Source organism: Nannospalax galili, unplaced genomic scaffold (genome assembly GCF_000622305.1).
Source record: "Nannospalax galili isolate Female #2095 unplaced genomic scaffold, S.galili_v1.0 scaffold514, whole genome shotgun sequence".
In the NCBI taxonomy this organism is placed as follows: Eukaryota; Metazoa; Chordata; class Mammalia; order Rodentia; family Spalacidae; genus Nannospalax; species Nannospalax galili.
The window spans coordinates 1,953,969-1,974,966 of record NW_008336076.1 but is presented as its reverse complement, the minus strand read 5'-3'; the positions used below and the strand labels follow the sequence as shown (position 1 = coordinate 1,974,966).

The 20,998-nt window shown below is 38.6% G+C and overlaps 1 protein-coding gene across 7 annotated transcripts in view; it reads right to left on the bottom strand.

Moving 5' to 3' along the window:
- Cobll1 (cordon-bleu WH2 repeat protein like 1) overlaps positions 1–20,998 on the bottom strand; it is a 168,771-nt gene that overhangs the window by 68,122 nt on the left and 79,651 nt on the right. For 6 of the 7 annotated variants that reach the window (XM_029562410.1, XM_029562414.1, XM_029562413.1 and 3 more), the window contains exon 2: positions 1,272–1,460. In XM_029562410.1, the coding sequence (XP_029418270.1) occupies positions 1,272–1,460 (189 nt within the window). Of the gene's footprint in view, positions 1–1,271; positions 1,461–7,133; positions 7,175–20,998 lie in introns of those variants that run through there. The other variant, XM_029562412.1, reaches the window with a different exon arrangement.

Genomic DNA, 20,998 nt, shown 5'->3' with positions numbered 1-20,998 from the left:
TGCAGGTTCCCTGTTACCCTCAGGGAAAACTAGGGAAACTGAGTTGCTCTGAATCGCTTTTATTACTGCTATTCTAAAGCCAGGTATGACAGTATCTCAGGCAGGCACTGAGGTGATGGTCACTGTCTCAAAAGAGGCTAATGGAGGTGCAGGCAGGAGCCCACGAGAGCATCCAACCTCATAAACAGGGTTGAATGAATCATCCTTAAAAACAACTTTCACTAAAAGCAAATGACAAAATGTGACTTATTGAGACTTAATGATAATTTAACACATAATTCTAAGCATTATTGGCTAAAGGTGAACTGTTTATTCTCATCAATTTAAAAAAAATTTAAAGTCACATTTGATTTTGATAAACTTTAAGTTGAGTTTATCTTAAATGAGTAACGAGTTTTCTACACAAAGTCAGATTATAAGAATTAAATAATCGTGGTATTGCTTATCTCTCTCTCTCTCTCTCTCTCTTTCACACACACACACACACACACACACCACAGACACCGTACTAAGGTCAAACAGCTTCAATTTCTAACACATACTCTTGGATAACAATACTCCGCCGAATGTAAAAAGGTGTGGAACAAGATCCAGTGACAGTTCATGTAACTTTCCATTTCAGGATGAAATGGAAAATTCCATTTGGCTTTGTTCCATTTTCTCAACTTTTATGCAAATATTTAAAACTATCAGTTTCCTAAATCACATCTTTACTCCTTGCTGGTTAAAGTTTGCTTTTAATATTTCTTTTTAACACATCCACATTTTTAATTAATTAAATTAAATCAATAAAGTAAAACAAATCCTAATAGTGCAGGTAGATTTATTTGCTTTGGTAAATAAGAAAACATTACCATTTAAGAGACTTAACTTCTAAATCAAAGCAACAGCTCAAAGTAGAAAGAGTAACAAGAGAGGGGAAGACTCTGGTACATCACGACTGGCTTTGGAGGCTGGAGTTATAGACTCAGTACTAGTGAGGGTCATTCCTTTAGGAAAGGCTTACTTTCAAACTTATTAAATACATAGCACGCTATGAAATAATTTCAAATCTTAAGAACCATTGGGTTGATTTTGTAGAATTCATGCCCTTAATATTAGAACATTGCCTGGAAAGATTTAAGAGCATTCTAATATTTGCTTTTTAAAAAAATAGGTAAGAACTCAGTAATGAAGTATTTTACCAAAGGAAAAAAAAATGAAGACATGTGACAAAGGGTTTCAGGGTGGAGGGAGAAAGAGAGGCCTGATACTTCAGCCCTGCCGCATACCTGCCATGAACAGTGGTAGATTTGACAATATCTCCGGGTAGGACTACTGAGAGCTCAATGTCTTTGTCTACCATGTTTTCATTCTGCTCCATGATGGCAGCAGGCGGCTCTACTGACTCATCAGCAGGACAGACATCCGGGCATTTGGTCTCAGCAGGAGGAAGCGGTGCCTTGGCTTTTGGTTTCCTCCTAAAATACAAATAAAGTACAGAACATAAAATATTTTAAAAGCAGCTTTCTAGAATAATCTAATTTTGTTTAAAACCCAAACTTGAGACTGTAACATCCAGAAAAAGAAACTATAACAAAGAGATAATATAGGTAATAAAGTGAAACAAAATACAAACGGCCAATGAATACATGAAAAATGTTCACCATCACTAGCCATCAGGGACATATCTAAAACTACACTGAGCTCCATCTTACCCTAGTCAGAATGGCATTCATTAAGAAAACAAATGCTGGTAAAGGTGGAAAAAAGGCTCCTTATATCTGGTGGGTAGAAATGTAAACAAATCCAGGAGCTATGAAAGTCAATATGGAAGTTCCTCAAGAAACATAACAGATCTTTCATATGACCCAGCTATGCCATCGTTGTGTATTTACTCAAAGGAGTCTTAAGTCAACACATCTTGGAGATACTTTCTCATTGAGATCTACCGCAGCACTATCACAATAGCCACATTATGGAAGCAACCTAGGTGTCCATCAATAGGAATGCACAAAGAAAACAGGATAAATAAACACACACAATGGCATTTTATTCAGCCCAAAAGAATACAATTATGGGCTTTGCAAGCAAACTGATGCAACTTGAGACTATTCAGTGAATTCAGATTCAGAAAGACAAATAATATGCTTTTTCATCATTTGTAGATCCTAGATTTTAATACAGCTATATGAAATCATTTCTGTATGTATGACATAAAAGTAGAAGAAACTGTCTATGGGAAATGAAGGAGACTAAAGAGAGAGCGGGAGAGAGAGGAGAGAGAGATGGTATTATGTGAAAATGTCTCTATGAAGCCCAGTGCTATATACAATGAATAAATACTGAAAGACATGATAAGGAAAATTTAATTTGCCTTCATTCAGCTCAGTTAGTAGTACTATCAAATCAAGAGTATCGTTTATCTTCTTGGATGAGATAAATCGTTACGAAGTTCTCAGGATAGAGTACATCACTCTGCACCTCAGATGGCTCCTCTGAGCCTTTCATTCTGCTTCTTTCCTGTCTAATGGCTTCCACCCCTCTACCCAGGGAACATTTACCTATCCTTAAAACCTAGCTTCATTTTTCCATCTGAGCCAAATAGACACACAAAATCTTTTCCTTTTTTGAATTGATGCAACATATACAACTGAATCTTTAAATGAATCATTTTTCTACTTTTCCCCCCGATTCCCAGCTTCATCACTGTCTACATTTATACTGCTCTGTATTTCCTACTGCACCTAGCATTGAATGGCGAACTGTAATTAATTATTGATGGTTAATATTCATTGCCAACTTGACCAGATTTAGTATCATGTATGAGATGCACATATCTTGGGCTAGAGAAGCCTAAGAAAGCTATAAGCAGAGCTGACTGGCCTTTCTGCTCAGATCTCAGAAGACCAGAATGCCTCTGGAAATGCAGACACTACAGGAAGTTTCTGAGAAAACAGGGACTATCAGGAACTGGGCTGGAGGCTCTTCATGTTACAGACTGGCAAAGAGTCAGGTTATAGTCTGACCTTATCCTGAAAACTTGACTGAGGCTGAAAGTAGTTATTTGGTAGAGCAAATTTCAAGACAGTAAAACACTCAGGCTGTGGCATGGTATTTGTTCACTATATTTACTGAGACATAATGAGAATTCACAGTAGAAACATAAAAAATGTGCAGTTTAGCAAGGAAAGGAACTTGAATGCATTTAAAGATGAAGATAGCATTGATGTAGACAAAATAGCTGTAATGAGACTAGTGCATTCAAGAGAAAACATGTTCTTTGCTAGGATGATAGGAAAGATGCCTTGAAACAAGCCCCCTCACCTATGAAAGGCTCCAACTTTTCAAAATGCAAATTTCTTTTCAGCAAAAAGAGCCTGAACTAGAAATACCACTGAAAGCTTCCCCTGCCGAAGGGATTCCCTGCTTGTAAACAATCACTTAGGAAAGTGTTTTCCAAGGGGATCATGGTAGCTTGTAACAATGTTCCAAAGGCCACTGCAGCTGAGGAAGTGTGACAAGGTTGGATTCCCTACAAGGAGGCCCTGAAACACTGTTGCATGAAGCCGAGGAGGTAAAGTCTAAGCTGCCTGAAGATAGCAGTACGTTGGATGTCCACTAGGGAAAGCTGAAGGCACAGACTGGAGCCAGCACAAGAGAGAGGCTGTGGATACTGTAGGTGGTGGAATGGAAACAGCAGGGCTGGTTAAGACTCCTGAACAGATGATGCCATCACAACTCCCATAAGCTGGATATGGAACTGTAGGATTTGATATGTTCCCTGCTTGATTTCCTTCATGCTTTGGTCCAGTCTTTCCTTTCATAGCCTCTATCCCTCTTTTGGAGTGGATATGTTTACTATGTACCATTGTTTATTGGAAGAAAATAAGATTTTTTTAATAGGGTCTCACAATTAAGGAATTACCTTGAGTCTCAGAAGAGACACTGGACTTCAGGCATTTGAACAACGCTAGAATTATTAAGATTCTGGGGGCTCTTACAGACGAACTTTAGTGTTTGAGATGGCCATGAGTCTTTGAATACCAGGAATAGAATGTTATGGTTTAAAATGATGTGGTTGGTTGCCAGATTAACAAAGGATAGATTTGTGATGGTTAATCTTCACAATCAATATAGACAGATTTAGAATGGCTTAAGAGGAATCACTCACTGGCCTTTAGGCTAAGATCAAGAATAGAATCAGACCTCTAGGTAGGTCTGTGAGAATGTTTCCAGAAAAGTTTGAGGAAAGCAGACATACTCTGAGTGTGGGTGACACCATCCCATGGACCAGGGGTCCAGACTCAACATTAGAGAGAAAACAATGGAGTCAGAGTCAGTATTCAATGACTGAGGATGCAATGTGACTAGCTGTATTAAGCTTCCCCATGCCTTCAAACTGTGAGCCAAAATACATACTTCCTTTAAGTTACTTGTATTGGTTACTTTTCTTGTTGCTGTGACAAAATACCTAATACAGTTATTTAATAAATCATAAATATTTTAGCACCATGAGGACAATCCCTTAGACTACTTGAAAACAAAAACAGTAATGAAAAAATAAAATCTTACAAGAACCAATTCAATGATGCTATGTTTCCTTCTCTTTAATTTTATGTGTATAAGTATATTGCCTGCATATATGCAAGTGCACTGTGTCATGCAATGCTGTGGAGGTCAGAAGAGGGCATAGGATTCCCCTGAAACTAGAGTTAAGGATGGTTCATAGCCTCCATGTGGATGCTGGGAATTAAATCTGGGTCCTCTGCAAGAGCAGAGTTCTTAACCGTGGAGCCATCTCTCAAGCCCTAATGTGGTGATTATTTAAAAAGTGAAATATGAAAAAAATAACTGAGGAATGATATATTTATGTTTTATTTAAATATTTTTTTCTTCAAAACAACTTTATTGAGAATACCACAAAGTTCATTCATTAAATGTACTATACAATGGTTTTTAGTACATTCACACAGTTTGGCATCCATCACTCAACGACTATTGGAACATTTTCACTAACAAGAAGGGAAAATATTTTTTTTTTTTGGTCTTTTTGAGGCAGGGTCTTCCTGTAGCCTCAGCTGGCCTGGAACTCACTATGTAGACCAGGCTGGCCTTGCACTCACAGAGATCCACCTGCCTCTGCCTCCCAAGTGCTGGGATCAAAGATGCGCGCCACCATGCCCAGAAGGGAAAAGAATTTTTTAAAAGAATCAGTACCCTAGGGACTGGAGTGATGGGTCAGTGGTTAAGAGCACTGACTGCTCTACACAGGACCAGGGTTCAAGTTCAATTCCCAACACCCACATGGCGGCTAACAACCAACCATCCATAACTCCAGTTTCAGGGGAATTTGACATCTTCTTCTGATCTCCGCTGACAAGGCACAACATGGGCACACCTACATACATGCAAGAAGTACACTAATATACATAAAATAAAAATACATTTTAAAATATATTTTTTAATTGATACACCTTACCTATGGCTCTACAACTGCACTTCTATCTCATGCTTAGGCAATAGTAACTGACTTTTGGTTACCATACATTTGCTTATTCTTGACATGTTATACAAAGGGAATCAAATCATGCAACATGTGACCTTTTAAGACTGGTTTTTAACTTACCATAATAATTTTGAGGGTTTCCCGTGCCGTAGTATGAATCAGAATTTCATTTCTTTTTTTATGACTTGAACTTTTTAATCAAGAATTTCATATATGCATATGTGTTCAGATCAAATCAAAATTAAATATAATTTTAAAATTTTAAATGTTATATTTAAAAAGAAGCATTTTAGACAAAAGAATACTGCTTCTTTCCCCTCAGAAAAATATGAATTTTAATTTAACCTTTCTTACTTCCTTGGAAAGCATAGAAAACATACAAGTTAAGTATAATATCCACCCATTCAGTTTTTTCCACATCACAACTTAACAAATTCAAGCATCTCTGTATACTAGTTATAGTAAGAAGTACTTTGTACATCGAATTACTAAAATAAGTCTTTAATCTTTTGTAGTCTAATCAGATTCATATTGCATTTTAGAAAGTTTCTCTCAATAGCAATGAAAATAAATTTTTTAAATTTAAAAACCATTCTCTTTATAGATATGAAATTTATAAAATATACATACTTGGAGGAAATGTTACCCAATTACAAATTTTAGTCGCATTTATCCTCTAGTAGACCATTACTGTACCAGATTCAGGTAAGTACAGGAGCCATAAAGATGAATGACTCAAGTTTGATTTTTAAAGGACTCACGGACTACAGGACCAACAGACACATACAAAATTAGCCTAAATTTTGGTCTCAGTCTCACAGTGGTATTGGCAAAGGTCACGGGAAGAGAAAATAACTTTTTGGGAATCAAGAAATGTTTTACATATGAAAAATCTGAACTAGGTGTGAAGAAATTGAAATATACAGGAAATGATTAAAAACAACTGAAATGCTAGGCAGAGAAAGCAAATAAAGTCACAAAAGAAAATGATACTGCTTAGAATGGGAACATTAAGATAAAATTCCACAGAAAGGGGAAAGAAGATAATAAACCCGTGAATCAGCTGAAAAATCTAAGAATTCAGTGAAGTGGCTGGTACAAAGATAATATGTTAAGCTCAATAGTCTATGTATACATTAGCAGAAACTTTATCAGAAAGCAGATGAAAATAACTATTTTATAACAGCAGTGAAATGAATCCTGAAAGACTCCAAGTTTTCCCACCCTTGTAAGTCAAATTTCTTTCAGCTCCCTGGAATTCAAAATCTCCTTTCCTAAAAAGATATATCCAACCTTTAAAAATTCTTTCAACACTGTATTATAAATAGATCCAAAAACTACCACAACCATCTCCACATGCTGCATTTGCTGGTATCCATGTGGCCCATCCTCTTCATCCTCTCGACCTTCACACATGGTATCTGCAATCCTTCATGAGGAGTCAAACTTCTTGAACAATCTATTTACTAAACCCAGAAATAAACTGACTCACTGTTTCCACACTGTGTGCATGCTGCTGTCTTGTGTGAATGTTGGTGCTTGTCTCCTAAGATGCTTTGGGTCTGTGAGGCAATTTCACCTCTAATTACTAACATCAGAAAAGAAATGCAGAACAAACCACTGGTTGATAGAAAATGTTACTTACATGGAATTTCTATTGAGTTTCTTCATGTCTCCTTTTATTTCTTCAGTTAAAGAAGTATTTTTCACACCTTTGGTACTAAAATGTGAAAGTATCTATGAATTAGACTAAGATTCTCTCATAATGGCAAAGGATTTCAAAAAGGAAGATTAAAGACACAAAGCAACACCAGCCATGGTGGCGTGCACCTTTAATCCCAGCCCAAGGTAGGCAGAGGCAGGTGGATCTCTGGGAGATCGAGGTCTCCCTGGTTCATACCGTGACTTCCAGGTGGGCTGCAACTAGGGAAACCCTGTCAAGAAACAATGAATGAAAAGACAAGAACAACAACAACAAAAAAAAACAAGATACAAAGCAAAAGAAGGGTCACCAAGCAGGAGGGTAACTGAAAATCAGAGCAAGGAATGCAGCTGACGCTGGCTGTGCAGAAGTAGAGAGGGAGGCTCAAAGTGAGCACAGAAGTGTGGAGACTCAGCTATGGGGCAGCCTGTCCTGTCCTTCAGTGCTGGTCCCAAATGTTACCATTCACAAATGGAGGGTGTGGGTATCTGTTCAATTACTCCATAGCTTAATCTAGCAAAAGATTACCAGAAGAGGGCTAGGTTTGGCCTGAGTCCTAACAGCTTTAAGACTTCGACTTTCAACTTATGACTTTTTATTCATCAGCAAAAGTTTTAAGTACTTTAAAATTTGATTGTCAATGTTTTTAACACAGAAATTTTACAGTTTAGAGAGAGAGAGAGAGAGAGAGAGAGAGAGAGAGAGAGAGAGAATTTGAGATTGTGTTTTGCTCGCATGGTATACACCAATGTCATGTAATGCCAATGGAGGCCAGAAGAGGGCATCGGATGCCGTGGAACTGGAGTTAGAAATGATTGCTGGGAACTGAACCCTGGCCCGCTGAGGCAAAATAAGCCAGTGCTGTTAACCACTGGGCGGCCCATCTCTCCAATCCTTAAGTATTTTTAATCTACTGACTTCTCCAGTGTCCTTCATCTTTCAATTATATAATATGAACCAATAACAAAACTGAATGTCATCCAAGTCCAGTGATAATAGTCAAATACAGATTACCAAAATTTAAATGTAAGAAACATAGGTTATATCCAAATGCAAACATAGGACATAGGGACTTCTAGTAATGGAGAGGGACTGAGGAGAAATAAGACATACAGATATAGGCATTCAATAACAACTACAGACTACAAATACTAGTGATCTTTTTTCTCCTATTTTTCATGTCTGTGGTATGCATGTATGTGTGTGCATGTTTGTATGTGTGAATACACGTTTGGACATGTGTGCACATGGAAGCCCAAAGTTAATGTCAGAAATCACTCTTCCACCTTACTCACTGAAGCAGGTTCTCTCCATCAATCCCAGAAGTCACACTCCTGGCTATGTTGACAGCCAGCCTGCTCTTCAGAGTCCCTGTCTCTACCTTCCTTCTGGGGCTGGTATTACAGGCAGGCCACCATGCGTACTCAGCATTTTATGGGACTGACTTCTGGGGATCTGAAACCCAAGTTTTCACATGTAATCAGCAAATGCTTTAACTGCTGAGTCATCTCCCTAGCCCCTAGTTTTAATTAATGTTTTAAAATTGTAGTTAATGTCATTAAAGTCACCCCTCCACATTGCTTGATGGATACATTCATTGTGGTACTGTGAGGATCAACTCCCTTGAGCAAAGCTAGGCAAGTACTATCACCGAGTTGATTCAAAGTGTGTCTCACATCTTTTAAAGAGGACTATTTAATCCAACGGATTTTCACAGCAACTCATGCCTACCAGTGGTCTAGTGGGGCTACTAGTGCCTATTCATTAGAGGGCTACCGGTGCCAAATTTCAGCATGAACAGAAGGCTATACTGAAGAGATAGGAGAGAAAAAATTTCCCCAGATCAGGACAAAAATTAATCAAGCCTTAAAATTAGCAACCCGCAGTAAATCATTGTGTAAATTATTTTTAATTTAATTTTTAAAACTTTATTTATTTATTTAGAGAGGTGTACTCATATATATATATATATATGTGTGTGTGAATGAATGGCACAGGGCAACTTGCAGGAATCACTGCTCTCCTTCTACCATGTGGGTACTGGAGCCCTGGCAGTCAGGTTTGGCAGTAAGTGTGGAGTCATCTTGCTGGCCCAAATTATTGTATTATTTAAATGATCTCCATATTAAATTTGATTTTCATAATGAGACTAATACATAATTTCATATAGTCAATGTATTACTTTTCTCCTTGCTGTGGCAAATGCTTAACAAAAGCAACTTAGGGAAAGAAGAGTTTATTTTGGCTCATGGTTTAAGGGTCCATCATGGCAGGGAAGACGTGGTGATGAGACTAGCTCTAGCTGTGGCAGCAGCAAAGCCCGTCTCAGAGGTAACCCTTGAATGTTGACTTGGTGTTAGGAAATTGTCCTAGCCAGTTGTGAAGGCACTTATCTGTAGTCTCAGCCAGCTCGGAGGCTGAGGCAAAAGTCTGACACACCTGAGACAACATAGCAAGACCTTTTCTCAAAAACTGAAAAGAACTGTCTACACATGTGCTAACTCATCCTTACAACACTCCTTGAAGAAAGTGCTGCTGAAGAAGCTGCTGGGGGGAGGGGCGGGAATAAGACTGGCTAAGGTCCCTTGGCTAACAAGCACTGGAGCCCAAATTTAAACCTAAGCTGTCTGACCCTAGTGCCATGGCTCTCAACAGCTATTGACTAGCATTCTTTTGGGAGTTCAAGCATTTGGACAAAATAAAAAACACCAAAAAAAAAAAAAAAGAATGAGCAAAGGCCAAGCAGCAGAGGAAGAAAACCGTGCAATTTTTGACTATCTACTGCTAAGCCCTGCGCAGATGATTTTTAAAATTTTACATTCAACCTCACGAGGCAGTTGTCACTGCACTTTTCCTGTGCTTTACAGAAGTGAAAAAGTCTGTTCCAAGGCACAGAAGACCACGGTACAACCACCAATGAAAGCCAATCTCCTCAGGCTTAACAAGGGCAATCTAAGGAGGAAAGCACCTACCCAGGCACCCCACAGAGGCTGGGGAAGCAGCATGTCCTGCTGGGTCCCAAAAGTGTTCTATGTGGCCACTGCCTTCTTTCCAAAATACCTGCTACCTCTACCATTCAAAGATTTGGGAATAATTTTGTTTAGTCACTGAAAACAGACATAAGATCAGTAGAACTTGGTCAGATCATAGTGGCTGAGCTCATTTGCAGGCAACATTTGTTGGAAAGAGTGACATGGACACGGCCCCATCCCACTGCTGGGAAGTTCTTCCTGTCCTCTGACATGTCTGGCCTCAGGCAGGAATGGGTCTCCTCTGGGGCTCACAGGAAGTAAAAGCCCAGAAAAGGGTTCTATACCCAAGTGCCTTTCTCGCACTTGGCAAATGCGCTAGGAAAAAATGAACAGAATGATAAACTAAAAATAACAATTTTGATAATCTTCTGGGTTGCATTTCCCACACTCAATTATTTTATATTTCAGCACCTGGAACATTAGGTCCCTACCGCAAGCCATCCTTTATCATGGGACAGTTTGTACTACAGCGCCCCTCACCCAAGTCCATTGATGATATAATTCCAGTCATTCCACATTATCCACAGGAAACGATTCTAAAAACTCCTTGCAGATCTCAAAGTCTACAGGTGCTTCAGTCCTAAATTACATGATGTAGTATTTGCATATAACCTACACACATCCTCCTGTACACTTCAAACCCTCAATTATAATACTTACCACAATGTAAATGTTATATAAACAACTGTTCACTGTATTTTTTTAGAGAATAATGAGGAAAAGCCTATACACATTCAGTGTAGATATAATTTCTTTGGTAGATAAGCCTGTGTGTGGAGGATGGATAGTAATCTTCAGGTTCTGGCATCTTTAACCCTTTCTCAGTGTACACATACAGACTACCAGTGTCTTCATTTTGATTTCCCTGCTCCTTCCAAGGACTGCTTTATTTCCCTCATTCCTTTTGCAGCCAAGTCTCTGACTCTGCTATGCATAAGACAGCTCTGTGGCTACTCAGCAACTCACATATGACTCACAGGACTAACGCGGATTACACTTTTGGTTTATATAACTTTCATTTGTATTAAAAAATTTATAGTTGAGAGTCATCAATTGAAAATGCTTAGCTATATTTGGAGCAAACTGAGTATATATTTATATTTTCTAACTATAAATTTTATGGCTTGAAATACAGATCAAGTATTTTCAACAAAAATACAGTATCTGAATTGAGATATCAATAAGAAATACTATATTTCATAGACTTGGTTGAAAAATATTAAACAGCTATAAATTCTTTTGTGTATTGATTAAAATCTTATGGTAAACTGAGTTAAATGAAATGTATTACTAGGGGTGGCCAAAAGCCACTACAGTGATCTGGGAAACAAATCCACTCCACTGGAGCCAGAAGCTTCAGCCCAGCTTCACCCCACCAGTAAGGAAGAGGACCACAGTGCATACAACTCTGCCCAGAGCCAGTCAGAGGTAACTCAACAGACTTTCTATGCTCGAAAGTATCTGCTGTGAATTGTCTTTATGGAACTTTTTCCTGCAGTCCAGTAATGGTCTACATCACTTCAAATACCCCATCTTCCAAGAACCTTTGCTTGGAAGGTTTACTGTTTTACACTTGAAAGTTATTTACTTTAAATTCTTTGTTTTTAAACATGGTCTCATTCTGTAGCCCAGGCACATGCTCATGCCATTTCTCCTGACTCAGCCTCTGAATGGTTGGAATTACAGGCATTAACATCATGCCTAAATTCTTTTACAATCTTTTCTTCACAGATATGTATAGGACACATGTAGCTCCTTCTGTTCCCAAAACAGCTACTGATCTGTCACACCCATCACCATGTCAACAAAGAGGGCAAAATCCACAGTAGACACAGCTCCTCTCCAACCTTTTTATAGTAGGGCAGAAAAAGTTTAGAAGAGACAAGTAACGGCGCACAGAATAAAACAGCACAGGCTTCATGTAACATAGCACAGCTTCAGAGATGCACCACTGCATCTACTAGAAACGATCAGCGAGACAGAAACCATTATCATAATTTTTCTATTGTTCTGATTAATCAATACCTTTTTGGAGTATGCTCTATTATTTCATAAAGAATGATTCTACTGGGAGCTGGAGAGACAGCTCAGCAGTGAAGGGAGCTGCTGCTCTTGTAGAAGACCAGAGTTTGGTTCCTAGCATTCACATTAGGTAGCTCGCAACTCCATAACTCCAGTTTCAGGGTATCCAACACCCTCTTCTGCCCTTTCTGGGCACCTACACACACAGTATACATAAGCCCATGCACATGTGCACACGCGCGTGCACACACACACACACACATACATAACAAGCTTAAACCCTTTGTTTAAAAAAAAAGGATAAATCTATTAAAATACAGTTTTCATTAGGTCATTATTCTTCCCTCTTCGCTCCCTTTAGGAACATGACAGTCACGTAAAGCGTGCACGGAAATGCAATAAGGTATCTGTGTCAGATGGCCTCCGTAGATAGTTTAGCATGAGAAGACAGAGCTTTTGCTGTAGTTCAGTTGTCACAAACCCAGAAAAGCACAGCCTGCTCTCTATTCTAACTCCTGCAATACACAGGTCCTGTGGGTAACATGTACTTTTAACTTCATTTACACTTCACCTCAAAAGTTGGTATTCCTTGAATGAAATCAGACAGCTCAATGTCTTCTATGTGCTGTGTAGCTGCACTACAAAACTATACATATCCTGATCTACCTCAAGAGCAGTTCTCATGCTTTATTATAATTTCATATCTTTAAATATTTTATTTATTTTTATTTTATGTTTATGAGTGTATTGCCTGCATGTCGGTAAGCGCACCTGTGTCATGCAATGACCGTGGAGGACAGATGAGGCTGTCAGATCCCCTGGAACTGGAGTTATGGACAGGCATTAGCTGCCATATGGGTGCTGGGATTCGAACCCAGGTCTTCTGCAAGAACAGTCAGTGTTTTTAACCACTGAGCCATCTCTCCAGCCCCATAGTTTCGTATCTTTACTATGCATATGGCCAGCTCTAATTCATCTTACCCCTTATACACATATACAGCTACATACATACACATGTCTGTGTGTGTGCAGAAATGCACATACACTCAGCTAAACTCACTCTATATTCATACACACAGTGGCTGGGTGAGGGAGCAGCACAGTATCTATTTTTCTTTGGCTCAACTAGAAATTTCAGATTAACTTGCTAAATAACTTTCCATGAAGCAGTCCAATTTGTATTACAATAAAAGAAATACAACATCCTAAGAATAACCCTGATGAGAAAAAGTTTAATGATCACCATGGAAGCAAGCTGATGACATCCTGAAGTTTAATAACTCTCTGTCTAGCCAGTCTCTCCCTTTGTGATGATCTGATTTGTGGGGAAATTGCTTCAATATTTATTCATATCATAATATTGTCAATATTGTTATGGTAAAGACAAATGTTAGAGTTAAAAGGAGTATTGGGGTTGAAATGCTTGCAGCTGGGTTCAAGAGGACAGGGCCCTAGGAATGCCAACAAGGCCTGACTCAGGACTGATAGGCTCTCACTGGCCCCCAAGAAGCCCCCCATGGGGAACATAAGACTCTGCTGTGTTTTCACATATTCTTGCATCTAACACAGAGTGAACTGTAAAAGTGGCTTCTCAGGAAGCCTCCACCTGTTCCAGTATGGGACCATCCCAGACCACCCCACAGGAAGGAGTTAGCTAAGGATGAGGTGACTGAGGCAAACTGCAGCTGCACCTTAGTAGCTGTGTCTCCTGATGGTCAGAGCACCCCTCTGTGATTAGGTGTCCTTGAAACTGCACCCTGGTTATTCCCCATGTGTCAGAAGCTAAGACAGCAAGGCATTGACTGGCACGTGTGCACTCACAAAGGTTCAACATTCTCAAAAGACCTGGCAGCACGGCAGTGTCACTTGCATTGTGGTTCTGATACCTTTCCCCTTTTGAGAGATCATGGGAGGAAATACCCTAAAAGGGAGATCCATGATTCAGGTCAGTAAAAGGGTCACTTTACTGCATGAAGATGCCACCCATCTCATAAGTGTTCACACCCCCAGGTCACTCATACACCTCAGCAGCCCCTCAGTCATCTCTGTAAGTAAACTCAGTAAATCATTGGTTCCCCAGGAAACCTTTAATCAAACACTGGTTTGACACTAGAACCTTAAAAGGGGATAAGCATTGCTTAGTATCCCAGGAAAAGAATTCTCAAAACAGATGGTAAATTTATTTGTTAATGTTATTATGTCTCATAATTATTAAAAAAGAAAATGAGAATATAAAAGATGTTAAAAGGATATGGTAATGAAGATATTTCACAAAGTAGACAGAAAAAATGAGAATGTCTAAGCAAGTGATGAAGGTCTGTGTAGGTTTGCTATGATATATAAAGGATGAGACAAAAATATATATATATAATCTTAAAATTTCTAAGGCCATAGTTTAGTCAACTAGTTTAAGGACCAAATATATGTCTAGCCAAGGTTTATCTGAGAACGTTTGGTTTTTGCCCAAGCATTATCTACATAGCACATGGTAATTAAAAGTACCAGACTGGTGGAAGTAACCTTCATGAATGTTTAACAGCCATACTTTGAGGCCTATACTAACCTGGTCAGAGGGACTTAAAGGACAGTTTTTGCTCCTTGCCCTCCAAGGTTGACTAAGCTCCGGGGGACTATGGAGTGTCTCAAAATGTCCTGTAACTGTGGTGAGTCACCTGTCCTCCTATTCAGAGAGGCCATGGAGACCCCACCAGATGGATGTGAACCAATGTCCAGTCTACAAAGAGGAGGGTCAACACAGAGGAATCATTTCCTCCATGCTTCCAAGCGAAGCCAAGCATGGTTGAGCAGGACCTTTGACTTATCTTCACATAGGTGGAACTGGTAAAAGAAAGGAGCCAGGGGCTCCTCCCAAGCCCATGTGACCCCTGAGGAACAGATCCTCCAACGACCTGAAGAGTAAAAATGAATTGATTTGGGCCAACTAAATGGTCTTAAACACCCAAAAGGAAAGTATAACCAAAGATTAAAGTGATCAGTATATTTCTTTAAGAGTTCAAGGGATTACATTTCCCAGACATTAGGCTTAAGTCCATATAAATGTTATTTCGACAATTATTTCTCACTGATGAATTTGTTTCTAAGCAGAAAGTGCTGCTCAAATGTAAGACTTCAAATCTTGATTTGTAATACTGCTCAAATGTAAGACTTCAAATCTTGATCTGTAATACTGCTCAAATGTAAGACTTCAAATCTTGATTTGTAATACTGTAGTGCACACCTGCAGCTAAGGAGATAGCCTACTATTGTTCTAAAATGATGGCCAAATTTGTTTTCTCCCTCTATCTAGAAACCTTTGAGAGGGAACTGACACTGATTCTAACCACTCCAACAGCTATCAAAGTGCTTGAAAACAAATCCTGAATCCATCACTCTTGAGTCCAGCCTTGGCAGACAAAAGAAAATAAGGAGGAACCCAATAGAGGGATGCTTTTGGAAGCTCTCATCAAGAAATCCCAATGGACTCTGATATGAACATTTGAAATTTTCCCCTTTCTCTTTTTTCTGGTTCCCTGTCTAGAACTTTTAATGCTAACTACTCTTGCCTCTACTTCTCCTTCAGATCCCCTTTTCACCAGTCAAGGACCTTTTCTATCTACAGATAAGAGTTATGCAATTTGGGAGTCTTTTAGATAGCCCTGCTGAAGGGGTATTCCAATTGCCTCACCCTACATACCTGTTCAGCATGGAGGGAGCCAGATACCCTATCAATAATTTGGGAAACCCCTTCAGAGGATGGCATGATAAGAATAGGAGGTAGGAATGTAGGCAGTTAGGATAAAAAGACCCCAAAGAAAAGTGCTAGTTTCTTGGCTAAAAAGTCAAAATGTCCTTGGGCCTCTTAGCAACATCCTCTGTTCCAAAGGCCAAAAGTGCCAAAAGTATTTAGGAGCTCTTATCTAATCCCTAATAGATTTTAGGGTTACCTCTTCAGAGGGGGTAATGTTAGAGTAGCAAAAAGCCCCATAAGAAAGAAAAAGAGAGAGAGAGAGAGAGAGAGAGAGAGAGAGAAAGAAAGAAAGAAAGAAAGAAAGAAAGAAAGAAAATGAAATGAAACGGAAAAGAAAAGAAAAGAAAAGAAAGGAAAGGAAAGGAAAGGAAAGGAAAGGAAAGGAAAGGAAAGGAAAGGAAAGGAAAGGAAAGGAAAGGAAAGGAAAGGAAAGGAAAGGAAAGAAAGTACACGAAGTTTTCAGAAAATCGTGAAGGGGGAGATATGGGAGGTGTTGGAGGGGAGGGAGTGGGCGTGGATTTGATCAAAACACCTTATAGTCATGTATGAAATTCTAAATAAAGTTTTTTAAAAACAAAAACCAAACAAACAAAAAGCTTCTTTAAAACTCATACTGTAGAGCAGGGTGTGGAGGAGCACGCCTATAGTCCCAGCACTTGGGAGGCTGAGGCAGGAGGATCTCTGTGAGTTCAAGGCCAGCCTGGTCTACATAGTGAGTTCCAGGCCCTCTGGGGCTGCAGGGAGACCCTGTCTCAAAAAGACCAAAAACAAAAACAAACAAAACAAAACAAAACAAAACCTCATAATGCAAAACCCACACTGCTTCTCCCTGCCCAGGGGCAGCATATTCTAGTCTTTTTTTTTTTTTTTTTTTTTTTTTTTTAAGTGCTGCTTTTGCTTGCTTATCCTTGTTAAATAAACTTCTGCTCAAAATGTCTCTTGACCAAATTAATTCCTTCAAGAAATCAAGAACCCAGAGACCCATGTATCAGCTATCATAATCTCAAAATACTTGTTTCTATTCTTCATTTTATTTCTGTATTTGAAATAAATAGCTTTTAAAAACTCTGGCACAGTAATATAAGTTGAGAAGCTAACAGTCATCTTGCAGTCTCTTCATGGTACTGGTTCCAGGCCCAGCCCACAGATGATACCAAAATCAGAAGATGCCCCTTCCTCCTTTATGTGTTAAATCAAAATGATTTAAATATAATCCCTAATACACTGTAAATGTTCTGTAAATAGTGGTTTAACTGTCTTATGTAGGAAATATTAAAAAAAAATATTTTAGATGTTTTGAACAAGATTTTCTCCCCAAAATATTGTGGACTGGGTTCATGGACACAGAACCCATGAATTATGGAGAGTCAACAGCAGTATGTCCTAAGAATTTCACATATGTGTGCATGTGTTCTGTGTGTGCACAGGTATGTGCAGGTATGCTCTCTTGTAGAGACCAGATGCTGACATTATCTTCCTGTATTGTTCTCCACCTTATTTTTTGAGATGATTTCTCACCTGGAGTGCATTGTTTCAGCTAGACTGTCTGGTCAAGGAGTCCCTGGGATCCACCTGCTCCCACCACCACCAGCAGCACTAAGGTTACAAATATGCACCCTGCTTTTATGTGGATGCTAAGAATCCAAACTCAGTTCCTCATGCTTATACAGTAAGCACTTTTCCCACTGAGCAATCACCCAAGTCCTACTCCTAAATACTTCTAAGATAACAAACTCTTATTCTAATATTTACTTTTAAAAACAATGGCTTTACCTAACATAGTATCTCCTTCCTTCTTTCCTTTTCTTTCTGGAAATAGTAAGTAGCTTTGAGGATGGTAGCACAGAAAAAATAAAAATACTTAGCTCACTAAAGACAAACATTAGTCTTCTAGTGACAACACTCAGATATTCCAGAAAGGCAAGAGAGATGGGGGGTGGGGAGGGGGAACCTTTAAATTACAAAGGAAAAATGAAACTGAGCATAGTGGCTTCCATCTGTAATCCACACGCTCTAGAGGCCCAAACAAGAGTTAAGTTCAAGGCCAACCTGGGATACACAGTGAGTTCTAAGCCAGGATGGACTATAAAATGAAAGTTATTCTCAAAACACCACAAAAAGGGAAGAAAGGAGAAAGGGAGGAAAGGAGAAGGGAGGGGAAGGGACTAAGGGTGGGAGGAGAGTGATGAGAGGACAGGAAACATCTATTAGTCACCAAGAGCTACAGATGGGATGAAGATTTCAGTGGGTTGCACTAGTTATTTGATTCTGTAATCTCACTGGAACTTCAATGCCAAATTAGATAATATATCCTGAGTCATGGGGTTGCTAAGAAGGTTAAGTGGATGATGTTTCTCCTTATCTATCACAGTGATTCTCAAACTTGGATTCATCTAAGAGTTTAAGAACATGCTAAGCCTAGATTCTACGACCAGAAATCCTGACTTAACTGTCTTGTGGAGATTTTTAAGATTTCCTCCAAATGACTATAAAATGCAACTAAGCCTGAGAACCACTGGTTTATCATAGTGCCCAACACACAGCAAGGATTCACTTAGCATTAATAAGACACTCTTATGGAAACTATAAATTGCAATACATTTCCTCAATGTTCTCCCTAGGTCAGTGAAATTCATGTATATTAAGAAGACCTCAGAAAAACTAGTGGATAAAACAAATCTTAAAAGCAGCCCAAAAGTTTAGCACTAACTTTTCAACTCTAAATCTGCATTAGTTTTGCTTTTGATCAAAGCAGAAAGTTCTTTATGAAAATATATCCTCCCCTCAATTTCCCTGAAAAATATTTTATACAAAAAGATGTACAAATATGAGTTTGAAATACATAAACACACCTCTTCCTCCATTCCTCCTTTCTTCCCCCCTTCCCTTCTCTCTCAGAATCGTCACATAGAACAGGATACAGAATAGAAAAATGTGTCTACAGATTTAAAATCATATTTCTTACATATGTCCCATAACAAATGCTGAAGTTAAGTTAAACAGGCCCTACACCACACCAAATGAAAGCTCATCTTCCCACAGAAAATGTGACTATTATTTTGCATTTGGAATCCCAAAATACTATTCTTTTTGTCAATAATTCCCTAAAACAGTTTACAAATGTCTACAGAAGTTACCAAAGAATTAATCCCAATAACAAACTAAAACTATGAAACCATATTCCAGTCCTCAAGTCCCATTCAGAGCTTTCTGCCCCGTAAGTAATAAGAGCAGTAGCAGCTGGACTTAACCACCTCTGCCCAAAGCTTCCTTTGCACTATATGTTTGTTGACTTATATGGAAAATTGGGGTAACATACAAAATCAGTCTAAAAAGGCAATAAAAGGGATGGATGAGATGGACCTGACAACCTGAGTTCCAGGCCTAGAACTCATTTAAAGGTGTAAGGGGTGATCAGACTCCACAAAGTTGTTTTTAACCTACACACACCCAACACACACACACCCAACACACACACACACACACACACACAGACACAGAGGGGGAGAGGGGGAGAGGGGGAGAGGGAGGGGGGAGAGGGAGAGAGAGAGAGAGAGAGAGAGAGAGAGAGAGAGAGAATGAATGAATGAATGAATGAATGAAAGTAAAATATATATTTTTTAAAGGCAATAAAAATCTAACCGGGCGTGGTGGTGCATGCCCTTAATCCCAGCACTCAGGAGGGAGGCAGAGGCAGGTGGTCTCTGTGAGTTCAAGGCTGGTCTACATAGTGAGTTCTAGGCCAGCTAGGGCTACAGAGACCCTGTCTCCAAAAACAACAAAACAGAACAAAACAAAAAGGCAATAAAAATCTGATTGATACTATCATTTATTTTTCTAACAATCATAGAGAGGCATAGAACATATTTTCATTAACACATTAAAAACTAAGTATAGCCAGGCATGATGGTGAACATCTTTAATCCCAGCATTTTGAAGGCAAAGGCTAGAGGATCTCTGTGGTGAGGCCAGTCTAGTCTACATAGCAAGTTCCAGGCCAGCTGTGACTATAGGGAGACCCTGTCTCTCATATTTATGCTTATTATTAATATGCATTATTTATACTTTTTAAGAGGTTAAATACTTGTTCATAAAGATGCAAAGAAAGTGTTATTGTTAAAGATAAAAATTTCCCATTCCAAATTTTATTATATTCTGACAAATAAATGCAAAGAAATGCTTATCCTAAAGGAGTTAAAAGGTTTATCCAAGTGCTTTATTAGTTTTCAAAAGCATAATGTCTAAGAACCAAAATAATAAACATAAGAATCATAACTACTAAAATATGTGTATATATGCATAATAAATAGTGGGAATATACTACCTTCCAAGCAAGCAGGAACACAGATTATAATCCAGAAGTGAAAGCAAAAGTTACTTTCAAGTCGCAATCTCAGTAATCAAATATGGACTTTGGCAAATATTAAACAATATTCAGTCATTAGTCTGTGTGTGCTAAATCTATGCTGGGGAGAGGTGTGGGTTGGAATCAATCACACCAATGATAATGAGAAAGAAAATCTCTTGAAGTGAATTTTCTAAAATAACTTTCCCAGCTAAAAGTTTTGACAAATACTAGTTGGAATAACTACCTAGATAATTTTTTATCATTTTGATTAATTTTAATTGCTTCATTTAAATCTAATTCAATAGCACATTTTGGGGTGACCCATTAAGAGTCTTTCTAAAGTACTTTGCTATTGTAGAAACACCTCTCTTTACACAAATTGTATATTTATAATATTTAGTAAATAAGATTTTACTGTTAAAATATTGTAAAAATACACATTCCCAGGTTAAGATGCTAAAACGAAATCTGGATCCAATGTAATAGACATGACAGGCAAACTGGCCTCCTGACTTTGCAGGTTCACTGTGTTTTACCAAGGTAAAGAATTTCATTTGACAAACTTAGCTAACTATAATTTAGGAACTTCTATAGTGTATGTGTGCACAGGTATACTACAGAATTTGACCTACACATTAACAAATCTTTAGGGAATCAT